This window comes from Muntiacus reevesi, chromosome 18 (genome assembly GCF_963930625.1).
Source record: "Muntiacus reevesi chromosome 18, mMunRee1.1, whole genome shotgun sequence".
NCBI lineage: Eukaryota > Metazoa > Chordata > Mammalia > Artiodactyla > Cervidae > Muntiacus > Muntiacus reevesi.
In genome coordinates, this window is record NC_089266.1 from 43693582 (window position 1) to 43721006 (window position 27425).

The 27425-nt window shown below is 40.8% G+C and overlaps 1 protein-coding gene and 1 non-coding gene across 2 annotated transcripts in view; both read right to left on the bottom strand.

Moving 5' to 3' along the window:
• Positions 1-1917: 1917 nt before the first annotated feature.
• Positions 1918-27425, bottom strand: part of CRLF3 (cytokine receptor like factor 3) — a 41593-nt gene continuing 16085 nt past the window's right edge. Inside the window, exons 3-8 of the mRNA XM_065910812.1 lie at positions 25881-25968; positions 24593-24770; positions 22668-22890; positions 21613-21745; positions 4626-4738; positions 1918-3566 (exon numbers count right to left, since the gene is read on the bottom strand). Coding sequence (XP_065766884.1) covers positions 3310-3566; positions 4626-4738; positions 21613-21745; positions 22668-22890; positions 24593-24770; positions 25881-25968 — 992 coding nt within the window. The 3' untranslated portion in view covers positions 1918-3309. The remainder of the gene's footprint in view (positions 3567-4625; positions 4739-21612; positions 21746-22667; positions 22891-24592; positions 24771-25880; positions 25969-27425) is intronic.
• LOC136150438 (small nucleolar RNA SNORA30/SNORA37 family) lies at positions 17308-17437 on the bottom strand. The gene has a single exon (XR_010659862.1). It is a non-coding gene; the product is annotated as a small nucleolar RNA SNORA30/SNORA37 family (small nucleolar RNA).

A 27425-nucleotide genomic window follows, 5' to 3' on the forward strand; every position in this document is an offset into this window, starting at 1 on the left:
AGGATAGTCTTCCAAAGAGAACAAATTTAGATTTATCAAAAAAAAATCACCATGGAGACTACTTTTAGTTACTTTGGAGTGGTTACTCCCAAACCTGCCTTCATAATAATAATTTCATTTCTTAAAAAAAAAAAAAAAGTGAGCTCCACTAATACCAATTGAATCAGAATTTCTGCTATTTTTAAAAGCTCTCCAGGAAATTCTAATGTGAGGCCAGGGTTGAGAATAACTTGCTATAGAAGATACAAAAACTCAAGGAATTTATAATCTAGTGGGTTTAAAGCAGGTATTAGAAACTCATATCCCTACAGGCTCAGCTGTCAAATGAGCTACATAGCTGAGTGTTATACCAAAAACAAACTAGGAAGACAACAGAGCAGGGGTCCCCAGCCTCTGGGACCTAATACATGATGATCTGAGGTGCAGCTTGTGGAATAATAGAAATAAAGTGCACAAAAAATATAACATGCTTAAATCATCCCAAAACCACTGCTCCCGACAGTCTGTGAAAAATTGTTTTCCATGAAACCAGTCCCTGATGCCAAAAAGGTAGGGGACCGCTGGAATAAAGAGTCTTCCAAAGAGGAGGACTACAGTCTTCCAAAGAGGAAAAACATACAACATACAAATGAACAGGCATCAGGAAGGCATTAGTTTTCCTGGGAGACCACAGAGCGGTGCATTCAAATTCTGAGAGGGAATGATCGCCAACCTAGAATTCTTAATGAGTCACAGTCAAAGGTAGGATTGAATAAAGAGATTTTCAGCTTTCTATCTCAAAAAATTTACCTCTTGGGCACCCTTTCTCAGCAAATGAAGGAAGTGCTCCACTAAGGTTAAGGAATAATCCAAGAGAGAGAAAGACACAGGACACTGATTAGAGCTGAACAAACTGTCCGTTCTGGCACTGGTTGATTCATACACGTGTGAAAAGTTCTGAACCTGTTTAGGAGATAACTCAGTGAGTACGTTACTGTCAACAGTTGTCACAATAGTTTGTTGTCAATAACTGAATAAATTTCACTTCTTGAACTAAATCTTTCATATTTAACCGAGGAGCTAGATGCTTACTCTGTTCCCCTCTATAGGGAAAGCCCTCCGAAGAGATGTATTTACCCTTCATCCCTACTTACTGTTTTATTTTTGTTTTGATATTAAAATCTATTATATAGCTTCAGAATTTATGCTTCTGAGAAGATGCAGTAGCATAATTTTCCCACTTCTCCTGCTGACAAAAACTAAAAACTATGGGAAAAAATATAATAAAACAAACATAAGAAGACTGACAGATGACCAAGGTACCTCAAAACTCAAGGAACTCCATACTGTGCATTCTTAAGGTTCTCGTTTTGTGTATCCCAAACTTGGGGGCAAAAGATGCCAGCAACATGGAAATGCCGACAGACAAAAAGCCCCAACAAAAACCTGCTCTCTGCAGCCAAGGGGCCAGGAAAGGGGCAGCCTAGCAAGACAAACTGATGACCAACAACCACTCCACTCCACCAGACACCATCATCCGTGTTGAATGGTGGTGGCCACAAAAAGACATGTCCACATCAGAACCTATGACAGCAATTTTATTTGAAAAAAGGGTCTTTGCAGCTGTAAGTAAATTAAAGACTTGGAGATGAGATCCTCCTCAATTATGTGAGTGGGTGCTAAATCCAAGACACATTTCCCTGTAAGAGACAAAAGAAGGGAACTCCCTCGAGGCCCAGTGGTTAGGCCTTGGTGCTGTCACTGCCACGGGCCTGGGCTCAATCCCTGGTCGTGGAACTAAGCTCCTGCAAGCCTCACAGGGCAGCTGGAAAAAAAAGCCCAAGGGAGAAGGCCATGGGAAGACAGACAGAGACTGGAGTTACGCAATAATAAGCCAAGGAATGCCTGTGGCCACCAGAAGCTCAAAAGATTCTCCCTTAGACCCTCTGGAAGGAGTACAGCCTTACCAATATATATGTTATATATGTGTACATAGCTTATTTATTACCATTATATATATATATACACACACACTTAAAAGTGAAGGTGACTTTTCTCCCTCTACTTAAAAGATTAAATCTGAATTAATTAAATCTCATGAAAGAAAAAAAATACACACACATACCTTTTACTTTTTTATTTTTGTTTCAGATAGCTGGACGAGGCATCTACATTCTAGCACATCTTCTTAATCACTAAACAAGTGAAGAACAGCTTACTTATATATAAAAAGGCAATGGGAAAAGGTCATGATTGTCTAATAGGGAACTGGAATCCCCCAATAAATTATCTTACAAAAATATCAAACTTGCTTTTCCACTTTTCTACTCTTAAAAATGGAAAAAAAAAAATTCACATTAAAGAGAAAAGATCTTAGGCTGGTAAATAGCAAGTTAAGATAATCATGTTTATATCCAAGTCCTTCAAATAAATATTTTAAACAAATTTGTTTCCCAAAAAATAGGTCAAGTATTTAGCCTACACTTGTTTGGTCCACTAAAAGACCATTCATGAACTGGACTGCAACTCAGACCCTACCAAGAGCGACACGCAAGTCACTGAGGCTGGATGTGCACCGGTGCATGTTTCATACATGGGACATAGCTATTAATAACACTGCTGTGCATACTACTTCTGTAAGTAGTTTTACCCTGTAAAACCCCTCAAACCTATCGGGAATGGGACTGCGAGGAAAGAACAAAAGAAAACACTTTGCCTGCTGTAGACATTTGCTCAGTAATTTTTAAAACTTTTCACACTTTTGGGACTTAAAGATTACTGAACATGAGATAAAATTCAATACTGCTTACGAATCCCTGAAGATGAAGAGCATATTCAACACTCCTGTGGGGAACACACAAGAGAGTGTACGTTACAGCGCACATTATGGCATATTCTACCTGGTCTATTCCTGACTTTTCATCCTAAAGTCTTAAATGGCCTTGGATCTTTAAAAGATGGAGACTTAATAAAAAATGATGTTATGCTGCATTTTTCTGTTCTTACAACCAACTTTAGAAGTACAGTGGAAGGGTTTCATAGGGCTTTCTGTATCTCCTCATACTTTAAAAGCCAATTTGATTTTTATGGTGATGTCATATTCCAATCAACACTATACTACAAAATAAAATGGACTGCATTGCAATCGTTTTGTCCACCATATTCACGCCTCTTATTGCTGAGATAGTCCAAAAGAAATTCTGTAAATAATTTCTGTTTCCAATGGCTTAACTGAGAGATGAATCTAACCATTCTTTAAACCAATGACAACTGGGCTGAGAGGAAAGCTATGTGAAACCCCTGCATACCCAAAGCCAATCATCGGAAAACCTAGAACACCAACACTTTCCACCCAGGATAGAAAAATGAGCATCCAAAGTAAAGAGAACCACAAGACTGATCGAGTAACCAATCAAACACCACTTCTCTGTTATTTGAGCTAATAGTCACTCGAAGCTTGAAGTTTCCGCCTTCGTTATTATTGGTGGATCCCAGAGTCACAGCTTCAATGTCAAATGTGACAGTGGACCCAGAAGTAACTGCGGGCAACTGATTAGTCATTTCTTTTCCATTTACAAAAACTGCACCTAAAATGTTAAGGTAAAGAGTCATTCACATGTGAGCAACAACTAAGAATGTAAACAAGATGCTAGATTATTGGTAATACAGCTAATTTCCTAATTAAAGAAAACATTTTGGAATGCCAACTGGTCAAAGATAATGCAGTTAAATACGTTCACTAACCCCCACATGCCCCAGGCAGAAGGAAAAGTTAAAGCTTTAATAACGTTTTAGGCTTCTGGTCCAGGGCTCCACTCTTAAAATAGAGACCATGAGTTTCCCACGCGGACAGCATCTCCCTTATAAAACTACTTCCTGTGGAACAGCAGGACTGTTTCATATGGAATAAATACGGATCCTGTCTACCAACTGTTTGACCCACACCATAAAATATTAATACATCTTGGTAGATCTTTAAGTGTGATCACTGTGAAGTAAGGACCAAAGAACACTACAGATGTAAACTCTCCTCATTTCCCTAACCTATGCTGAATTTATCTTCTCTATGTTGACTTCAGATGACTTAGGCACACGGAATCCAGAAGTAAACCGCCTGGCAAAACATCTCAGCTCAATGACCTCCAGACTAAGTGATTTTACGCCAGCTACTTAAGCCACAGTTTCTCTCTCCTTATCTACTGTGTGTTGTGCGTGCTCCTTTCCAACTCTTTGTGACCCCATGGACGGTGGTCCACCAGGCTTCTCTGTCCATGGAATTTCCCAGGCAAGAATACTTGGAGTGGGCTGCCATTTCCGCCTCCAGGGGATCTTCCCAACCCAGGCATCGAACCCACGTCTCCTGCATTGTCAGGCAGATTCTTTACCACCGAGCCACTTAGGAAGCCCTTTCATCAACTGTAAAACGGATATAATGCTACTCCTCACTTCAAAAAGGTGTTAAAGATCAAGGTATTATTTTTAAAGGGTATAGAATAATACCTGGTAAAAAGCAGTCACATAGTTATGTCATTAAGACCTAAATTTTCATCTTCTTGTATAAACGTGTCATACTGAGACTGATTCAAATCTTATTATAGTAAATCATACATTTCAAAGAGAACGGCAGTTATTTCCTCCTTACTTACCATTTGTACTAATGCATACTGCTTGATCCCTCTGCAGGGAGTCAAATCCATTCTGTTTTTCTGCACACACTCCTATACTGTCTCTTCTGTCTGGTTGTCCCACAGTTTCAACTCTGTCAACGGGGCAGAAAAATCTTTTAAATATTTTTTTTAATGTGAGCTCTACTAGTTGCTAAGCTTAACAGTAGCTATCTCATCACGATTACTCTTAAGAATAGCTAACAATGATCTGAAAGTGAAAAGTAAAAGTGAAGTCGCTCAGTTGTGTCCGACTCTTTGCAGCCCTGTGGACTGTAGCCTATCAGGCTCCTCCATCCATGGGATTTTCCAGGCAAGAGTACTGGAGTGGGTTGCCATTTCCTTCTAGCACTTCTTAAATTCCAGGTCCTGTTCTGAAAACTTTGTGTCTGTACATCTTATCCATAAATCTTCTCATTCAATTCATGTAACAATCCATGATGTAGGCGCTGTTATTATCATACCCAGTTTATACACGAGTAAACTCAGGCACAAAAGAAAAAATAAGGTTTAAAAAAAAGGGAAAATAAACTGATCTGATCACCAAGCTGAGTGGTGCAGCTAGGACACGAACTCAGGCATTCTGACTTCAGAGTCCACGTTACCTGTTTATGGCTATGACAGCACATTTCTGTTCCATGTTCTGGTTCTAGACATGTAGAAAATGTTCATATTTGCCATTATAATGAATGTGATCATCACTTAAACTTTTAATAGAAGAGTCATTACAATGACTACTGTTTACCAAGCATTTAAAAATAGACATTATCCCTTTTTTTTTTTAATCCCTCTTTTAAAACAGACGATAATATGGTTATGGACATATTCTGGCTGGAGAACTTCATACATAGTAAGTTGAAGCATCTCCTTTTTCATTTAAGTCTCAAAACAATACATCATCATGTACTGAGATATAAAGGTCAACCCACATCCCGATGACCAGGGACATCTTTCTCTCCATTCCAGAAAGCTAGACTTTTCAAGGACAGAAAAAGAAAACTGAGCAAGGGGCAGCACGTAGCTTTTAAGGGAAGATGTGCTTACTGATACTCAGCGTGGCCTCAAGATATCTTTCCTTGTAAAGTGGCAAACATGCGAGTCCATAATAAACACATGGGTGGGTTTCTGAAGTCATTTCAGTTCTAAACCAGCAGTATAAAGAAGGAGGAGAATGACACCAGCCATACGACAGCATAGTTAAGTCCTAGGACTCATTCTACCACAGGGACACACACTTTCTAAATGATACACAGACCAAAATATCTTTAGGAGATTTCCAGAATTCAGTTAAAAAGTCCCAAAGGAGCACAAAGCTGAGAACAGCTGCACTGAACTGGGTGAGAAGAGTAATTGCACTTGCCTCATGCCAACCCCTCTTCCAAGCTTCCATAGCTCGGTACCAGGCAAGAACAGCCCAGCTCCTGACTTTTCCTTCAGAAGAGACACAGAGGAGTGGAGTGTGCATCCAGCATTCCAGCTCCTTGGAGGGCTTCCCAGAGGACTGGTTTCTGTCATGCCTCACTTGGTGCACCGAAGGAGCTGGCATAGCATGGATGCCTGAATGCTGCCAAGCCCAAAGAAAAGTGAGGGGTGGCAGCCAGCAGCCAGTGCTGCAGGGAGGCAGAAGAGGGAGGCTTCCTTCTGCTGTGCTATCTTTTCACAGGACAGCTCAAGGGAATGGTATCTGTCTCATTCCCTTGTCGGGAGCCAGCATACTCTGGATGTCTGGGGGCCACTGAGTCCAAGAGAGTGAAGGCACCCTGCGGCTGCAAAACTTGCAGTACCAGAAACTGGCACCAGAGGGAGCAAGAGATTAGCAGCTCCTGAAAAGCCAGCAAGGCTCTAACTGAGAAACTGCACACACAAACAGGGAAGTCCATTTACCAGAAAGATAGAACAATTACAAATACATACGCACCCAACATCAGAGCACTTAAATATATGCATCAAAAAATTACAGAACTGAAGGGAAAAACAGTTACACAATAATAGAAGGAGATTTCAATACTCTACTTCAATAGTGGATAGAACATCCAGATCAATAAGGAGTAGGGGATCTGAACACCATAAATGATATGGACATTCCTCCCAAAAGAAGTAGAATATACATTCTTCTCAAGCACACAAGGAATGTTCTCCAGGATACAGCACATGGTAGGTCACAAAATAAGTGTACCAAATTCAGGAAGACTGAAATTACACCATGTTTATTTTCTGACCACAACGGAATGAAACTATAAATTAATGGCAGGAGGGAAACTAGAAAGCTCACAAATATGTGGAAATTAACCAACTTTTGAACAGCCAATGGATCAAAGACAAAATCAAAAAGAGAACTAGAAAATGTCCTGATACAAATGAAAACAAAAATACCAAAATGTATAGGATGCAGCAAAAGCACTGAAGAGCAAAGTTTACAGACACAAACACAGACATCTAGAAAGATATCAGGGACTTTCCTGCTGGCTCAGTGGTTAAAGCCCCTCGTTTCCAGTGCAGGGGACATGGGCTCGATCCCTGGTCAGGGTACTAACACCACACATGTCATGTGGGGGCAACCAAAAAAGAGCTTTTCTTTTTTAATCCAATTTTCAAAAAAGTTAAGTAAATAAAAAAAAATTTTAATATCAGAAAACAATTTATACCTCAAGGAACAAAAAAGAACAAATTAAGACTAAAGTTAGGAGAAGAAAGGAAATAATTACATTAGAGCAGAAATAAACAATATAGAGAGTAGAAAAACAAGAGGAAAACATCAACAAAACTAAGAGCGGTTTCTTTGAAATGATTGACAAAGCTGACAGATTCAGCTAGATTAACTAAGATAAAGAAAGATAAGATACAAATAAAGACAGAAATGAAAGAGGAGATATTACAGCTGATACCATAGAAATTAAACAGATTATAAGAAACTCATGAACAAAATATACCAAGAAATTGGATAATTTAGAAGAAACGGGCAAATTTCTACAAACACACAACCTACCAAGAATGAATCATAAACACACAGCAGGTCTGAACAGACTTATGATTAGAAAGTAGACTGGATCAGTAATCAAAAACGGACCAAGACTATCAGGAAACAGCAGCCCCGGACCAAGTAGCCTCACTGCCGAATTCTACCAAAGCATTAAAGAATAAATACAATCCTTCTTAAGGTCTTCAAAAACACTAAAGAGGAGGGAATACTTCTGTCAGCTACAAACTGGCACTTGTCAAGGGCAGTTGCCATCTACCTCTACAAGGAATTAAATCATGTGCTTCTGCAGCTGCTGATTTTCAACACTTGGGGAAGCAGCTCCGGGAGGAGAGCAGGCATGAGGCGCGCTGTGCCCGGGGCAAACGGGCAGGACAGGTCCTCAGACAGTTAGACATTTTCAGAAGCAGATTTTATGGGCCCAATTCTTGTATCTCCTCTTGTCTGGAAAAGCACTAGAATCCTTTACGGTGATGACTGTTCTTCCTGACTAGCAGAAACCTTCTGCAAAAAAAAAAAAAAACACACAAAAAAAACCAGTGCTTGATTGCATGTTTTCCCCTTTCACCAAAATCACATCTACACTGACCTTTCCCCGCTGCCTCTTTGGAGCAGTTTCTCAGAGCTATCTGAAACGCTGTTTCCCAGGCTATAGTCCTCATTTTGCCTCAAATAAAACTTACTTTGCAATTCTCATGTTGTGCAACTTTTTTTTTTTTTTTTTTGGTCAACATTTCCAAACTTATAAGGTTAAAATTATCCTAAAATCAAAGTCAGAGAAAGACACTGCAAGAAAAGAAAACTTCAGGCCAACAACTCTGATGACTGACTCTAGATGTAAAAATCCTAAATAAAGTACTAGCACTGTTGGTGAGAATGTAAGTTGGTCCAACTACTCTGTAAAACAGAATGGAGGTTCCTCACAAACTAAAAATAGAGCCACCACATGATCCAGCAATCCCACTCTTGGGCATATATCCAAAAGAATTCAAGGCACTGAGAAGAACACAACATTACCTCTATAATGTTCCTGCTAAAGATACATAACCTGAATCTTAACATTTAGGAAACACCAGAAAAACCCAAAATGAGGGATCGTCTATAATACAACTGACCTGTGCTCTTAAAAAATGCCAGTATCAAAAAAAAAAAAAAAAAAAAGCCAGTATCATAAAATTGACAAGAGACAGAGAAACTGTTCCAGATTAACAGAGTCTAAAGAGAGACTCCCCTGGTGGCCCAGTGCATAAGAATCCGCCTGCCAACGCAGGTGACATGGGTTCAATCCCTGGCATGGGAAGATTCCACACGCCTCTGAGCAGCTAAGCCCCTGCGCCACGCCTGCTGACCCCACGTGCTGCAACTGTGAAGCCCGCGAGTCTAGAGCCTGTGCTCCGCTCCACAAGCCACCGCAACGAGGGGCGCAGGCACCGCAGTGAAAGCGGCCCCCGCTTCCCGCAACCAGAGAAAGCGTGCCACAGCAACGGAGAACAAGCACAGGCAAAAATGAATAAATAATTCAAAAAAGGAAAGAGAGAACGTGCCTGCCAGTGCAGGGGACATGGGTGCGATCCACGGTCCAGAAGGTCTCACGTGCCGTGACTGCGGCGCCTGCGCCTCGGGGCCCAAGAGCCACAACTGCCGAAAGCCCGTGGCACCCAGAGCCTGTGCCCAGCAGCGAGAGGCGCCATCGCAATGAGAGGCCCGGGAACCGAAGCCAGGAGGGGCCCCTGCTCTCTGCAACGAGAGGAAGGCCGCTCGAAGCGACAAGGACCCAGCACAACCAAGAGTAAATGAATAAATGAGACTAACGGGACATGACAAATGAATATCACACATGATCCAAGATCTTTTTCCTTTCCGCAAAGAACGTTAATTGGGACAACTAAATCTGGTAAGCTCTGTAGGTTAGATAACAGTGTATCAACATTAACTTTATGATTTTTATGATCTCTTTTTATGAAGTACCCACTGAAAATGATTTGGGAAAAAAAAAGAAAATGATAAAGCAAATGTAGTATTGGGGAATCTGGGTGAAGGCTATTCAGGGATTCTTTGTACTATTCTTGCAATTCTTCCGTGAATCTGAAAAATCATGTTTATAAAGATTTTAAACACACACAAATCAGGGACTTCCTTGGTGGTCCAATGACTATGACTCTCTGCTCCCAATGCAGGGGACCCAGGTTCAATCCCTGGTCAGGAAACTAGATCCCACATGCCACAACTAAGAGTTTGCATGCTGCAACTAAGACCTGACACAGACAATCAAATAAATAAAAACAAAATTTTTAAAATCAAAACAACAAAAACACACAAAACACTATATGGATAAATATATATATAATATATATATAGAGAGAGAGAAATGAATGTGAGGAACACAAGATACTTCAATTTTATCCTTAATGTCTCTAATATTGTTTCTCTAAAAAATCAAAACATGCTAATATTATCACTAATAGATGGAGGATAGTAATTTTTTAGTATTGCATAATGAAGAATTTGGCTTGCCATAATGCCTGGAGATAATCTTGAAACCACTAGAATGTTCCAAGTGACAGGAGTGTGTCTTTATAATTCATGGTGGGCATCTCAGATCCACCATGCTAATGAGGTGTTCCAGGTGGGCCCCTAGAGAGTTGGTCCTAACATGATGACTCAGGATGGGAACAAGTCACCCCAGAAAGATCAAAAACATGATCACAGGGTTGAGGCTTTGAGCAAAGGGATGTTAGTCCAATCTCACAGATGTGTGTATGTGTGCGTGAGTGCTCAATTGTCTCCGACTCTTTGCAAACCTGTGGACTATACCCCGACAGGTTCTGCTGTCCATGGGACTTTCCAGGCAAGAACACTGTGTTGGTTACCATTTCCTTTTCCAGGGAACTTCCCGAATCAGGGATTGAACCTGCGTCTCCTGTAATCAATAAAATCCCAGTAAAAACTCTTGACACCAAAGGCTGAGTGAGCATTCCTGCTTTGTAATACTCTGAGCACTGTTATTGCAAAAGGTCTCGCTCCCCGGACATGTATGCTTCGGTCTGGAACCCCTCACACCTCGCCCGCTGAGTCCCTCTCTGGGGCTCTGATGTGATCCTCCTGCTGTATTAACACTGTATCACAAGTGAAGCGCTTTCCTGAGTTCCGTGAGTCATGCCCGCAAATTACAAAACCTGAGCGTGGGCATGGAAACCTTGCAATTTGTAGCCAGCTATGTAGTGGAAAATTCTGAAAGAGATGGGAATACCAGACCACCTGACCTGCCTCTTGAGAAACCTGTATGCAGATCAGGAAGCAACAATTAGAACTGGACATGGAACAACAGACTGGTTCCAAATAGGAAAAGGAGTACATCAAGGCTGTATATTGTCACTGTGCTTCTTTAGCTTATATGCAGAGAACATCATGAGAAACGCTGGGCTGGAAGCAGCACAAGGGGGAATCAAGAAAGCTGGGAGAAATATCAATAACCTCAGATATGCAGATGACACCACCCTTATGGCAGAAAGTGAAGAGGAACTAAAAAGCCTCTTGATGAAAGTGAAAGAGGAGAGTGAAAAAGTTGGTTTAAAGCTCAACATTCAGAAAATTAAGATCATGGCATCTGGTCCCATCACTTCATGGCAAATAGATGGGGAAACAGTGGAAACAGTGTCAGACTTTATTTTGGGGGGCTCCAAAACCACTGCAGATTGTGACTGCAGCCATGAAATTAAAAGATGCCTACTCCTTGGAAGGAAAGTTATGACCAACCTAGACAGCATATTAAAAAGCAGAGACATTATTTTGCCAACAAAGGTCCATCTAGTCAAGGCTATGGTTTTTCCAGTGGTCATGTATGGATGTGAGAGTTGGACTGTGAAGAAAGCGGAACACCAAAAAATTGATGCTTTTGAACTGTGGTGTTGGAGAAGACTCTTGAGAGTCCCTTGGACTGCAAGGAGATCCAACCAGTCCATACTAAAGGAGATCAGTCCTGGGTATTCATTGGAAGGACTGATGCTGAAGCTGAAACTCCAGTACTTTGGCCACCTCATGCGAAGAGCTGATTCATTGGAAAAGACCCTGATGTTGGGAGGGATTGGGGGCAGGAGGAGAAGGGGACAGAGGAAGAGATGGCTGGATGGCATCACCGACTCAACGGGCAAGAGTTTGAGTGAACTCTGGGAGTTGGTGATGGACAGGGAGGCCTGGTGTGCTGCGATTCATGGGGTCGCAAAGAGTCGGACACGACTGAGCGACTGAACTGAAGTGAACTGAATGTAGTTAGAAGTGAGGATGTGCCCTGGGGACCCCTGAGCTTGCAACTGGTATCTTTTGGCGGACTGTACTCTCACTTGAGTTTGGCCAGCTCATTTCAGATCTACATTTTTTTCTGTGATTAAACTATTTAAATGAATAATTAACTCAAATTTTCTTGAAATAAAGTATGAGTTAAAACTCAAAGCAGGAAGTTTGTGCATAGCACAGGAAGCTCTGTGACAACCTAGAGGGGTGGGATGGGGAGGGAGGTGGGAGGGAGGGTCAAGAGGGAGGGGACATAGGTATACCCATGGCTGATTCATGTTGACGTATGGCAGAAACCAACACAACATTGTAAACCAATTATTTAATTATTATTAAACCTTCCAATTTAAAAAAAGAAACTTAAAGCAGTGAGAAAAAAATATCTTGGGAAGAGAGGAACAAAAAACTCTCAATTTGAATAAATCACAAAACTGTTCCTAGAAACATTCTACATGAAAACAGCATTTGATAAATAACACAAGTATGCCATTAAAAGCTTACAAAAATTTCTTTGAATATAAAATGAACCACGAAAATAAAGAGCTAATTTTCCTGAAACCCAGAATTATTTTCATAGCTCACTAAGAAATAGAGTGTAAATTTAACATCTTTGAATATTTTTTTCGGGGGGAGCAAGGGGACACATGCCACACGGCTTGCAGGATCTTAGTTCCACAACCAGGGGATGAATCCGGATCCCCAGAAGTGAAAGCAGAGTTCTAACCACTGGACTTTCAGGGATTCCTAACATTTTTGAATTTTTAAGTTGCAAGACAAGTAATCAGGACATTATATCCTAAAAAACTACTTGAGTGGTTCTCTCACATAAACAAGTCCTATTTAAAAAAAAAAACTCTCCTATAAATCATCTAAATATAAAAAGTACATAAAAAAGAAAAATGACATATAAAATAATTTATGGCAGGGTACAGTGACCTCAGAGATACAATTAACTTAAAAAATCAACTTATGTACAGATTAGCAGGAAGCCATCCATTGCATAAAATCATGTAGAAAGTTGCAGACAATAATTTTTCTCAAAGTATTCTGAGAAAAAGAACATGGTTCAGAACAAAAAGAAGCAAGGCTGACAGCAAAAAGAAGGCTAAACCTGTTACTGTGCACTTTGGCTAACTGGGATTTAAGTGGTAAAGCCTCAGAACCTTGCACTTCCTTCTTCCCACAGTGAACACCTGGAGCAAAGATCCAAAAATTCACTGTTTGCATAATATATCCAAATATATTATGAAAAGTATCCAACTTTATGATAAATATAAGAAAGAAAAGAAGAATATTATTATGGCCTATGGCTACGCATTAAAACAGTAACACTTAATACTGACAAGGATGCAGCAACATCAGTCAGGACCCTCACACACTGCTGGGAAGACTGCAAGTTCTTCCAGGAACACAGCCAGCTGGGCTGTGTGTCACTAACGGGAAACTAGCCCAAGGAACAAATAAGCCATATGCTAACAAAGAGGGTCATGGCACAGCTTGACTTGTCAGGAAAAAAAAAGGAGAAAAGGGATGTCTTATCAAGTCACGGTAGAAAAGGACTTTTTTATACAGAAACATATTCCCTACTATACAAATCCTAAAATAGCTTTTATCCTCTCTTAAAATAAAGCTGATTATCTTATTATTGTAAAAACTGAAAATCTTCCAACAAAGAAAATTCTAGGATGGCGAATTCACTGTTGAATTCTATCAAACATTTAAGAAACAATACCAATTCTCACAGACAGTTCTGAGAAATAAAAGAGGAAGAATTATTTCCCACCTCACTCTACGAGGCTGGCAATTACCCTGATACCAAACACATCATAAGAAAAAAGAGACAGATATCTCTCCTGGAAAGAGATATAAAAATCCTCAAAAAATAAAAGCTAAATAAATTTACAGCAATATATACAAAAGAATAACACATGGTCAAGTAGGGCTTCTGATCCAATATTTAAAAATCCATCGTTATCATCATATCAACAGAAGACAAACCATATGATTGTCTTAGTAGGTATATAAAAGTAATATGACAAAATTAAACATCCATTTATAGATAAAGCTCTCAGCAAAGTTAGAATAGAAGGAAACTTCCTTAACCTGATAGAGGGTATCCACAAAAAACCTACAGCTAGCAACATACTAGCATCTTATTCCTAGATCTGGAATAAGACAAAGATGTCTACTTTCAACGCTGCTACTCAGAATTACACGTGTAGGGAGAAGGCAATGGCACCCCACTCCAGTACTCTTGCCTGGAAAATCCCATGGACAGAGGAGCCTGGCAGACTACAGTCCACGGGGTCGCCAAGAGAAGGACATGACTTAGCGACTAAACTACCATGTTAAAACCTCTGAAGTTGGACTTGCTTGGCAGTCCAGTGGTTAAGACCCACACCTCCAATGCAGGGAGTACAGGTTCGATCCTTGGTCAGGGAACGAAGATCCCACATGCTGTGCAGTGCAGACAAAAAAAAAAAAAAAAAAAAAAACCTCTCACTAGCATCTTCAGCCTGGGGAAGACCCCACTTAACTCCACACTTGTATATCCACTGTCCACTCCACATCTTCACTTAAATGTCTTATAAGGAAATTGACTTGTGAAAGAACTGATATTCACCCAGAAATAGACTCCTCAAAAGGCCTCACCTACCTCAGTAAATGACAATTGACAATTCTACCCTAAGTTACTTAGTCCGAAAACCCCAAGGTTACACTTGACTCCTTTCTCATACCCCACAACCAATTTGTCAATAAATCCTGTCAGTGCTTCCTTCAAAATAAATCCGGATTCTGACCACTTATCACTAACTTCTGGTCCAAGTCACCATGAGCTGTCACCAAGATTAATCCTCGAATGCTGAACACAGCTTTTCCCCTCATTTCTGCTAATATTGTTGCCCCTCCTCTCCGGCCTCCTAACTGGTCTCCTCCTGGCCTTCACCACTTTCCAGACTTCTTTCCACCCTGCAGTCAAAACAACTTGTAAAATGTATGTCAGGGCACCTCATTCATCTGCTCAATGTCCTCCCATGGCTTCCTGTCACATTCTAGGTCCAAGCAGAGAGAGACCGACGGGGCTGGACTGCCAGGATCTGAATCTCGGGATAACTATAAGAACTTGTACAGGGAAGCCCCTCGTGGTCCAGTGGTTAGGACTCCGCGCTTCCACTGCAAGAGGCACAGGTTCCATCCCTGGTCGGAGAACTAAGACCCCACACGCCTCACGGTACGATCCCCCCAAAAAAGCATCTGTACAACCTCAGGCAGGTGGTGTGATCTTTTTACACCTCAGTTTCCTCATCTATAAAACATTTCTACCTCCTGAGCATGTCATGAGGATTTATAGTCATTAACTCATTAAATACTTAAGAACTAAGAATATCCCACTTTTCCGGGGTTCTTTCTGACTGTGTACCTGTTTCCATTAACCCCATTTACACTAATTACTTCCTGTTCTCCATAGTTTTCCTCCTCCATATCTTTGGTTCTTGCTTTATTTCCCTACCTGAACTGCCCTTCCAGCTCTGAGATAAAGCCTTCACCATTCCCTCGTCTAGAAGTAAATTTCCCTTCCCCTATATTTCACAGCACTCAGGATTTTTTTTTTAAGGTTTGACTGTCTAATCATATTTTTTTAATGATGTTATGGTGCTATCAGCTTCTTTATTTTTAGCCACGCTGAACGGCATGTGGGATCTTAGTTCCCTGACCAGGGATCGAACCCGTGCCCCTCCACAATGGAAGCATTGGAAGTGCATAGTCTTAACCACTGGATTGCCAGGGAAGTTCCTCAGGAGCTCTCTTATACTAACTTGCAAACTGCCTATTAGCCAAAGGTTCTTATTTTTCCTTTTTTTTAAACTTTGCATCCCCAACAATACCAAATACTGTAACTACCATCAGAGTGCAATAAGAGTTGAATGAAATGGTCAGCATCATTCAGAAAGACCTCAGGTGAGCAGGAGAACTGTCCTTACATTTTAGAAAAGCAGTTTCAGACACAGAGACATGGGTAGGAAAAAAGTATAAGAAATATTTCTCAGATTATCTGTAAGGAATAGTTATAACTCCCTGTGAACATCCCAAAGCAGATATGCTTCCATGATTTCATGTCATCCTCTCTCTACAAACAAACTAAAAACTACAGAATCCTTAGTCTACTTAGGAACCACCTGTCTTATCTCATCCAAGTCTATAATAAAAGGTTTGTGGGGAAAACTTCTGACAACATTCCCCGCAGCTGTAATAAGAGACAAGCTTCACCCTGAAAGAACTAGCCTCCAGAGGGGATCACTCTAACAAAAAACACCAGCAAAGCTGTATTCTCCTAGGACAGGGCACTGTCTCAACAAAAGAAGAAACTGACAAGATTTCAAAGACCCTATAGTTAAAACAAATTAACTTCCTAATCCTAGTAGAGATTATCCCCAGATGGGATTTTTCCAGATAAAATTATATTAGACTGAGATTTTTGTTTTTTTTTTAATGCTATGAAGAGGTGGTAATTAGTATTGAAGATATACCTGGCAATGACAGAGACCAAGTTTGTACAGAAAAATAAAGATCTCCTCCAGCTTAAATTCATTCAGAAAAGGTAATGCTCATGTTCAACCAAAGGCAAGCATTAAACCAAATTTACGTACTCCAAGAAACCCCTTTCTAACAGCTACCAACCATGGCATTTCTAACAGAAAGCCCCCAAATTCACTGATATTTCCTCCATCAAGAAGTAGGGTCTAGGGACTTCCCCTGGTGGTCCAGCAGTTAAGACTCTGCACTTCCACTGCGGGGGTGAGTCTGAGTGCTGGTCAAGGAAGGTGCAGCCAAAACAACAACAAAAAAAGCAGGATCTAAGGATCTCCATGGCAGTCTAGTAGATAAGAGTGGACAGTGGGCACGTGTTTGATCCCTGGTTGGGGAACCAAGATCCCGCATGCTTCAAGGCACAGCAAAAAATATAAATAAATAAAGCAAGATCTAAGTTTCCTCCCTGGGATCTGGACTCTGTGACCAGTTGAACAACAAAACATGGTAGAAGTGACACTATGTTAGTTTCCAGGCTCAAACCGTAAGAAGCTATCAGTTTCTATTTCCTATCTCTTGGGATGCTTATTCTTGGAACCTGGCCAGCAGGCTATGAGCAGGCACAGGCGGTCCACAGAGAGGCCCCAAGAACCAGAATCAATCTGCCAGCCATGTCAACAAGTCGTCTTGGAAGTTGATCCAACATCCTTGGTCAAACCACCCCAGCTGACTCCACACAAGCAGAGACAAGTTGTCCATACTCTGCGAATTGCAGTTTCCTGAGCTAAATAAGTGACTAGAGTTGTTTAAGTTTGGGGGTGGCTTGTTACACAACAGTAAGTAATGGAACATGACTCTCCCCCCGCCCCCCGTCCCACTGATTGACGGCCGCCACTGACACAGTCCCAGGGCAAGGATGTAATCAAGGGTGTCAATTACAGCACCAGCTACCAAATCCTGGCCCCGCTGCCTGGGGGAGGACCTGTGAAAGTGCTAGTGGAACTTTATTTTTTTATATTCTTGAAAGAAAAAAGTTAACAATAAAAAATAGCCAGCTGATTTACCACTCGATTTACCATGGCATGTTACTTGTGAAAGGCAGGGTAGCACAGTGGTTAAGAACACAGACTGGGGTGAGACGCCCAGGATTTAAATATTGATGAGTCAGCCTCTCTCTGCTCTCATTTCCTCATGGGGAAAGAGGAAGACAGTAACCTCCGAGGCTACCAGGATAAGGAAGGCTGTTAGAAAGGAAGATTTTTTTTTAATTTATTTAACTGGAGGATAATTTCTTCACAATATTGTGGTGGTTTTAGTCATGTATTAACATGAATCAGCTACATGTGTACATGTGTTCGCCCATCCTGAATTCCCTCCCACCTCCCTCCCCACCCCATCCCTCTGGGTTGTCCCAGAGACCAGTTTTGAGAGCCCTGCTTCATGCATTGAACTTGCACTTGTCATCTATTTCACATATGGTAATATACACCATTGCTAATATTCATTGCTATTCTCTCAAATCATCCCACCCTCACCTTCTCCCACAGAGTCCAAAAGCCTGTTCTTTACATCTGTGTCTCTTTTGCTGCCTTGCATATAGGATCGCCATTATCGTCTTTCTAAATTCCATATATTTTGTTTGTTTTCGACAGCACAGCATGCAGGATCTTAGTTTCCCAATCAGGGATGTACTGGAGCCCCCTGCAGTGGAAGCATAGAGTCTTAAGCACTGGACTGCCAGGGAAGCCCCTGTTTTTATTTATTTTTTAATAAATATACATGTACGACAGAACCGAAATCAATCTCTCTTATTCACAGGGCAATGCAGTCAAGTGCTGCAACAATACCCACACTCCAAGGTCAACTCGAGCCACACTTCCCTCCAAACTGAAAAAGCCTGGTACGGAGGAGAACTTACAAGCATAACACTACCACCTCCTCTCCAAGTACTATCCAGGCTCAGAAAGCTCATTATAGATGTACTCAGTAGTATCCAACTCTTTGTCACTACATGGGCTGTAGCCTGCCAGGCTCTTCTGTCCATGGAATTTTCCAGGCAAGAATATTTGTTGCTGTTTCCTCCTTGAGGGGAATCTTCTTGACCCAGGGATCAAATTCCCATCTCCTAAATGGGCAGGTGGATTCTTTTACCACTGAGCCACCTAGGATGCCCTCATTATAGATAACAATTGCAGAAAATAAAAATTTAAAAAATTAAGCTCTTCACCAAACATTCACAGCAACAGCAGAAGACTTCTCTCCCTCTGGGCTTCCTTGGCATTGGGCAAAGCAAGGCTATTTGCAACAACAGTGCATAAACTGACTATGACAATAATCATAGGAGAAATGAGGATTACAAAGTTCCTTTATTCACAGGTAACCAAGAATTTTCTTTTTTTTTTTTAACCAAGAATTATTAAATAATTTTCTGAACTAAGACAAAAGTCTCACCATCAAAGAAAATTTTCTTCTTCCCAGATATGCTCTTATAAAAATGAGATTTCTCAATATCCCAGATTCTTTACTTAATATTAACCTACTAATCCACAGAATACATTCTCGGGGCTCAAGTCTGAGTAACTGATATTCTGAGATATTTCTAAACACTTTACAGATCAGCAAATATTTTATCAGACTAAGGGAAGCTAAAGAAAGGAGGTGGTAGAGAAGAGAAAATAAAAATATGGTTTAAAAAATAGTAAAATCAGGACATTTTAGAAACAAGGGAAGGCAGGACTATTTAAGACAGGAAGTCAGGGAGTGGCCGGGAAGGAGGGCACCCAGGCATCACCTGAGACTGGGCTGCAGAGACTGTTAAGAGCCGGCCAGTAACAGGTTTCTTTGACATCAGCAGCTCTAAGCATTTCAGAAACGTCAGCATAGATTGGGTTGAGCCACAGGACAGGGCCTGCAGGAGTATAATCACCCCTCTGACTATGAAGTCCTTAAAAAACCAGATAAAGTTTACCTTTATTCAAGTAGGCCTATCTGCCTGCCCCCTCCTTCCAAACACATGATGGTGCTCCCCACACAAACACACCATTCATATCTTCTGCCTTCATGGCCCATGACTGGCATTACTTTAAACAAGGAAAGAAAACATTTTCAATCCACAGTCAAAGGAAAAAGGACAAAAATGCAAAGGTCTGACTAAGGTAATACTGAGCTTAACTGTCAGTTAATCACCTGCCAAGAGGGGCCCAGTCAAGCACCTTTGGAGGAGGAGGGAGGAGCTAATGGGTTATTAAGGCCAACTAAGTGTCAGGCCACAGGCTGCAGAAAGTAGGTGGGTGTAAATCAATGTGTAATTTCTAATGTCGTAACCTAAAAACATTTATTGAATGACTCAAGAAACAAACCTAAGTAGGTCATCTATCAGCCGGGTTCCCCTGGGTTCACAGAAGAAGAAGTTACAGGTAGAAGAGCATACGATCACCATCACCAAGGGAGAAAAGTCACAGATGAGGGGAAAGGAAGAGAGCTAAGGATACAGAGAAACTGCACATTTCCACACTCTTGCATGAAAAAGACTAACAAAAAGCAATATTCCTCTTTGTTGTTTAGTCGCTCAGTCGTGTCTGACTCTTTGCAACCCCATGGACTGTAGCCTGCCAGGCTCATCTATCCATGTGATTTCCCAGGTAAGAACACTGGAGTGGGTAGCCATTTCCTTCTCCAGGGGATCTTCACAACCCAGGGAATTGAACTCAAGTCTCCTGCATTGGCAGGAGAATTATTTTCCTGCCACAAGGAAGCCCAAGAAGCAATACAGACCGGTGTTAAAATCATGGGACCCAGACTGACTGGGTTCAAATCCAAGCTTTGCCATTTACTAGTTATGTGACCCTGGGTAAGTGACTGGGCTCCCTGTGCCTCAGTATCTTCATCCATAAAATGGGTAACTAAACCTATTTCATTGGGTTATGAGAATCAGTAAGTGAAGTGCTTAGAATAGCACCTGGCACATGATAAGTGCAACTTAAAACTGCAGTATTACTCTGATTATTATTCTGAGCTGAGATATCTGGCCTGAACCTATTAACTCAGGAAGCCCTGTCATTACACAGGAGTCCCTTGTTCTCAGAAGACTCACTAATGGGAGTATCTCTATCAACAAGGGACATAAGCAGAGAAGAGATTTGTTAGTTCAGAAAACTGATTACCCGGGGAATAACTAAGTCGATGTTAGGTACTAGACGCCTTACTTCTCTGTCAGTATTTTTCTGGTTATTAAGTCATTCTCTCATCGTAACGTAAGGGGCAAGGGGAGGTGTCAAAAATGAGACAAAGCATAAACTAGTGCATTCTGATCATGCTGAAGTTCAAATGACTTGGTTGGTGGAGAACATGGCAACATTAGCTTAGAGAAAACTTTCAGATACTCTCCATGCCTTATATAACAAGAGACTGAGAACAAGAGTAACCCGGAACAAGCATTCACAATAAAATCCCACGATTCTCACAACTTAAAACCTAGAGGAGAGTTTGCTACACTGAGGTGTGTCTGGTGAACATCAGACGAGGTTGACTTTCCTCAATCAAAACTGGGCTTTGGTTTTCAGGAAAAGTTGTTTAGAAACAGGACTACAGAGAATGTATCCCAGACAACATGGAAACAAGGAAAAGGGAATTTTTCTAAGACAGAGAGCAATGGGTGAAGAAATAGAAAATTAATTGGCAGCAGGAGAGGCTTGTTTTCCATTTTATTTTACAGAGACTAAACATATATACCATACGTATCTATATACACAGTATGTTTACTTAGGCTGTCTCTCACTGACACCTGTTCTTATGGATTCACAAAGAAGGAAAAAAAAAACTGGGGATCTCTGAATTTTTAAGATGGGTTTTTTTTAAGATGGACTTTATAGAGATATTCTGTTTACCTCTATCTACCAGGAAGAAAGAAGACCTAAACACAGCGAATATGCACTATGTTATCAAGCAAAGAAGGGCATTTGGCACACCTTATCTCACTTCATGCTTCATAATAACTCTATGACTACATATGAGAAAAGCGAAGCAGAGAAATAAGGAAATTGCTCCAAGGTAATACTGCCTAGAAATGACGGCATAAACTCAGGGCTCTTTAGATCAGAAGCTCCTGCATGCTCTGAGTACTTCCCGCTGCTGCCCAAGGTCTGAGCATCAGACCTTTTCACGTCCACTTGCCTGAACGTCAACGTCTGCCCACAGAAGTAAGTGGGCGCGCTGGAGTAGAGCACGCCGGACGACTCAGCATCGTTGCGAAGCGCGATGTTTCTTCGACTGCTCAGGCTGTACCCCTCAAAGCCAGCTGTCCACTCTTTTTGAAAAGCAAAAGGTATTAAAAATTGTTAGAATCATTTGGGGAAAATCTTCAACACAGATATATCAAATAAAACTTGGGAATGGAAGACACCACACTTAGGGGTCATGGGCAAGTTCAATAAAAGGAAAAATTCAGTGATAGGGTGTCATGGTTAATCCTACATTATCACAAAGAAGATTTTAGAGTCTTCCTGCGCATTTGTGGCAAGGAAGATCAAACAAGCATTATCTCCTACTACTCAATAAAATCATGTTTGAGCTTATTCCAACCTAGGAAGTAATTAAAAAATGAGTCTAAATATTTTTAAAAAGTAATACAGGAGAGATCAATGTCAAAGCATAAGAGTTTTAAAAAATAAATAAATGCCTCTACCAAGATATACACTGAAGGTTTGGGTTAAATATTGTAGTCTTCTAATGCAATATTTAAAACTATTTGATTTTAGGGATGTTTATAATTCAATCTGGCACTATCTGGGGACTCTTGTGTGCATGCATGTTCAGTCGTGTCTGACTCTTTGCGACCCACGGACTGTAGCCCACCAGAGCCCTCTGTCCATGGGATTCTCCAGGCAAGAATAATACTGTAGTGGGTTGCCATTTCCTCCTACAGGGGATCTTCCCAACTCAGAGATCAAATCCACATCTCCTGTGTCTCCTGCACTGGCAAGCAGGTTCTTTACCACTTTAACCACCTGGTTAGCCCATTTGGGGATGCTTGAGAGAAGAATGAACGAAAATTTATCAAAATTCACAGGAAATAATTTGAGCAGGAAGTAAAAGATGTGTCTCATGTCATTCTCCATCAATTCAGGGTCTCTCCTTAGGAAACAGGGTTGTCAGTGTGCTGCCTTTTAGCAAAGAATACGAGCCTTCATACATAGGTAAGCTTCAGGAGCAAGAGGGCAACAGCGTACCATGCGGGACCAGCGTGGAATGACCGATCTGGGGGACGCTCCACGGGCTCCACTCCTGCCGGCCGTCTCCTCGGGCGCAGACTCTGAACTGATAATCAACGTGGGGGTCTATGTGCAGTACAATGAATTCCGTCTCAGAGCCTACATATACGTCCTCAAAATGATTGGAAGAACATTTACGGAACTGGAGCCTATAATCTTGGGCAGTAAAGTCATCATCCACCTGCGGGGGAAAGGCTTTATGTTAGGCAGAAGTCAGAGAGCAACTTCTCTCGGCATCACAGCTGAACTCTGAATGGGGGCCTTTGGGGCTGAGCAAACAGGCCACACGCTGAATGTGGGTTGGTCTCAGGAAGGTCACAGAAATTATGACATCATTATTTCCCTTCTTTTCCTTACTGAACTATGTGTTTTTATTTTGTTTTTGAGGTTTTTTTTTTTTTTTTTTTGCTGCACTGAGTCTTTGTTGCAGCACTTGGATTTAGTTGCCCCTTGGCATGTGGGATCTTAGTTCCCTGACCAGGGATTGAATCTGCATCCCCTACATTGGCAGGCGGATTCTTAACCACTGGACTGCTAGAAGTCCCTGAACCTGTGCTTTATAACCCCGGTATGATATGAATAGATCTGCTTCCTTTGAAGTAATGACGTGTTTCCTACACAATAAAGCCCAAGATCAGACAGTCAAAATTCAAAGACAAGCATCTCACAACTACATTATTCATGTAACTAAGAGAGAGGTAATATCTGAAATATATAAAGGACTCTGTAAAATTAATAGAAGACAAAGCACCCAGCAAGGGAAATGCATAGAAGACACAATTAAGTGTTTTACAGAATAAGAAATATAAGCAGCTGAAAATATATAAAGATATTCAGCCTAACTTGTAGTATGGAAAATGCAATCAAAACCCACAGTGAGGTACTATACTGGCAAAAGTATAAAGTCTGACAATGCCAAGTACTGGTGAAGATGCAGAGTAAGAGAAATGCATACGCTACTGGTAGAAGGACACTCTGGGACAATCACTTTGGAAAGAGTTTGATTATTTCCTGGTAGAGTATAGATCCAATATGCTACCTCATAGTTTTATAACTAGGTATATACTTTAAAAATCTTAAATGTGTATGCAAGGAAGCATGAATAATAATACTTATAGCAAAAGAACTGACAGGCAAAAAAATAGAAATAGAATAAGAGTCTTTATTTTGAACCAACAAAAGCATCTCTACGTCTTTCTTCTGTACAAAGGCTTCATTTTTAAAATTTCATTAAAAACAATGAAAAAACATTAAAAATTAATCAAAAAATAAGAAAAAAAAATCTTATAACAAAAGTAAAAATCCCATCTAAGAAAAGTTTCCAGAAGCTGACCACGCACCTCTGAATGATGTATTTGTCAACAGCCAAAATATTATGACTCACTTGGACATGGTTTTTATCTAAAATATGGTAATTCACATGCATAATATGACTTATCACATGCTTAATATGACTTAATACACAAAATTCTTGGTAATGCTGAGAGTGTGGGGGAAAAAACAAACTTTTGAACTTTTATTTCAGAGGTATTAGTTCAATGTTGAACAGAAAAATATCCAACACCCAACATTCACTAACACCTTCTGACTTTTCTAATAAATAGAAACGGGAACAATTCTCAACTCACCAAGTTACATTTAGGAAACATGTGATGGGAAACGTTTTGGTACAGAGATTTTAAAAAGTACCTTCAAAACTGTTTATCTCAAAGCAACAGCTAGTTCAGTTCAAGTTCCCTATGACCTTAATTGTGAAGCAAAAGGCATTTTTGTTCACGGAGAGAAGAAAATAGTCAAAGATAACTAATAAAAAAAAATTGCAAAGGCCCCCAAAACTCAAACTCATAATGCTGAAGCTACGTCTACAGTTCTGAATTACATACCTTACACCACCGTACGATGATGCCTCCAGGTTTCTCTATCAGTTCTTCTATCTGTACCGGTGGGCGAGACGCTACCGTTCCATGTTTAAAAATGTGATCTTTCACTATGTTAAGAATTGAGTCATCCAACTGAGCAGATAAGCAAGGCACGTCGACCAGTAAAGGCACTTCTGGTAGGCTGAGGAAAGAAAGCTCATGCTTATAAGACTTTTAACCAAGAGTTAAAAATACAAAGGAGTATAGCTTTTAAAAATTGCCTATCACTATGTTGTATTGGGCTTCTCTGGAAGCTCAATCGGTAAAGAATCTGCCTGCATTGTGGGAGACCTGGGTTCGATCCCTGGGTTGGGAAGATCCCCTGGAGGAGGGCATGACACTCCAGTGTCCTTGCCTGGTGAATCCCCATGGACAGAGGAGCAAGCCTGGTGGGCTACAGTCCACAGGGCCACAAAGAGTCAGGTCTGACTGAGCAGCGAAGCACAGCACAAGTTGTATACCCAAAACGCATACAACACTGTAAATCAACTATACCTTAATCTTTAAAAAATTAACAAAGAATATTTTATTTTTCATTTCACTTATTTATTTTTTGGTGAAACGTGTGGCTTTGGGATCTTAGTTCCCCGACCAGGGGTTGAATCCAGGCCCTCAGCAATGACAGAGTGAAGTCCTAACCACTGCACTGCCAGGGGCATCCCAACAAGGAGCATTTTCAATCAGTCACATGCTATAAGGGTGCAAAAGCCGCTGGTAAATGATGCTAACGGCAGTGGAGGATGAAAAGGGGTAGGATCACAACTGTCAAGTTTATGTTAAAAGATTTGGTTTACTGAGTTGTGACTCAGGTTTCTTTGTTTTAATTGAAGTACAGCTGATCTACAGTATTGCACTAATTTCTGCTGTATGGCAAAGTGATTCATTTATACATATGACATGCATTCTTTTTTATATTCTTTTCCATTATGGTCCATCACTGGATATTGAATACAGTTCCCTGTGCTGTACAGTAGGACCTTGCAGTCTGAGCTATGACTCAGTTTTAATGATATGTCCAGAATTTTTAAAATTTAATGATTCTCTTACACACATTAGGAATGAAGAAAATCTGTAGTAGTTCTATTTCAAAGATTACAATCTCGACTATTTCACACTGGTAAAGGGCAGTGAAACTTTGAAAAATATACTCTATCTCCTTGTATCATAATTTTTAACAAGGAAAAAGAGAGAGGAAGAGAGAGGAAAAAAAAGAAAGAAAAGCAGTTTAAGCCCAAGAGACACGAGCTCTCACCTGTCCAGCTGGATGTGCGAGGCTTTCTTGGTAAAACTCCAGAGCTTTTCATTCTGTTCTCCTATACCTCCCCGAATGGCGAGCTCACCTACAATCAGGGATAAGAGAACCAGTACTGGAAAAATGGTCACCTGTGTTAGGTGGGTCTCCGCGTCTCTTGAAAACAATTCTTATGTGATGTCACAAATTCCCCAAAAGCAAGTGCAGAAACTATTTTAGAAGTGACTTTCAAGTGAAACACAAGACGAACAGGGTACACAGTAACTGCATTCTGCCAGAGATGAAAGATCCTGCCCTGCAAGTGGAAACCTGGTTTATCAACCAACTGTATGGCCAAGTCCCCAGGGACCCCGTCCTTCCGCAGCCCTAAAGAACACTACCAGAACTGTCTTCTGTCTCACTGTGCCCTGGAGTCACTCAAGTGTCCTGAGACCACAAAACAATGACCCTACTCCTTACCAAAAGGAAAACGGAGGCATACTAACACTGCCTCAGAATCCTCAAAATTCCATAAGTAAGTTTTTATCCCTTAGGAAGGGAAAGGAGGAAAAAGTTTGAAATTTAAAAATATTTCTGAAGTATTAAAAAAAAAAATTAGCAGCAGATGCTGTAACAAACATGTATGTGCCTCAAAGGATTTATTTTCTAAAATAAAAACACTGGTTAGGCCTCATGGTGATGGGTACACACTCTTGACCTGTGCTGAACTGCTGCTGAGTTTGTTTCCAAGTGCTGAGCCCCCAGGGAAAGACATTCTGCAGTCCTGCTAAAAAGAGTTTTCTCAAACACAGTTATGGTCAGTGGCAAATAAACACTTGTCCTTGAAGAGAAGATGGAAATGGAATCAGCACGTAAAGATAACACAAGTACTATATTCTAAGTGAGACCAGAAAGGGGACTAACTTCCAGCTGAAATGACAAACTTGGGAGCCATACACACTTTTTATTCTGTGCCACGCACAGCACTCAATGAAGAATGGACGGCATTCAGTCTCCTTCCCTGGATCCTCTGTCCTTAACTGACCTCTAAATGTTGGCATCTCTTGGGAGTCCCACCTTCTGCAGCCTTCCCATCTCATATTGTACCCCCCCCCCTTTTCTTTTAACCGAAATGTAACTTTTACTTTAACGTTTTTAATGGAGAAAGAAAGATGGGTCTTTGAAAATGTCATAGTTCAGGTAAACCTAAATTCTAAGAATAGTAAGAGTGACCCTGAACTATTTGAAAGTACAGAGATGGGCTGGAAGGTGGGAGGGAGGTTCAAGAGGGAGGAGACATAAATATACATACCTATGGTTGATTCGGGCTGATGTACGGCAGAGACTAACACAATATTGTAAAGCAATTATCCTCTAATAATAATTTAAAAAAAAGAAAGTACAGAGAAAGAGTGGAAATATGAACATCTCACGGAGTCACTTTAATCATATTGTGCTATCTCTTGATGACTTTACTTATTCCCGGGGATTCAGATGTGGTGTACACACTACTCCCTGCCATAGTCACATCTCCAGGTAGAATCTTTCCTTAGCATCACACCCACA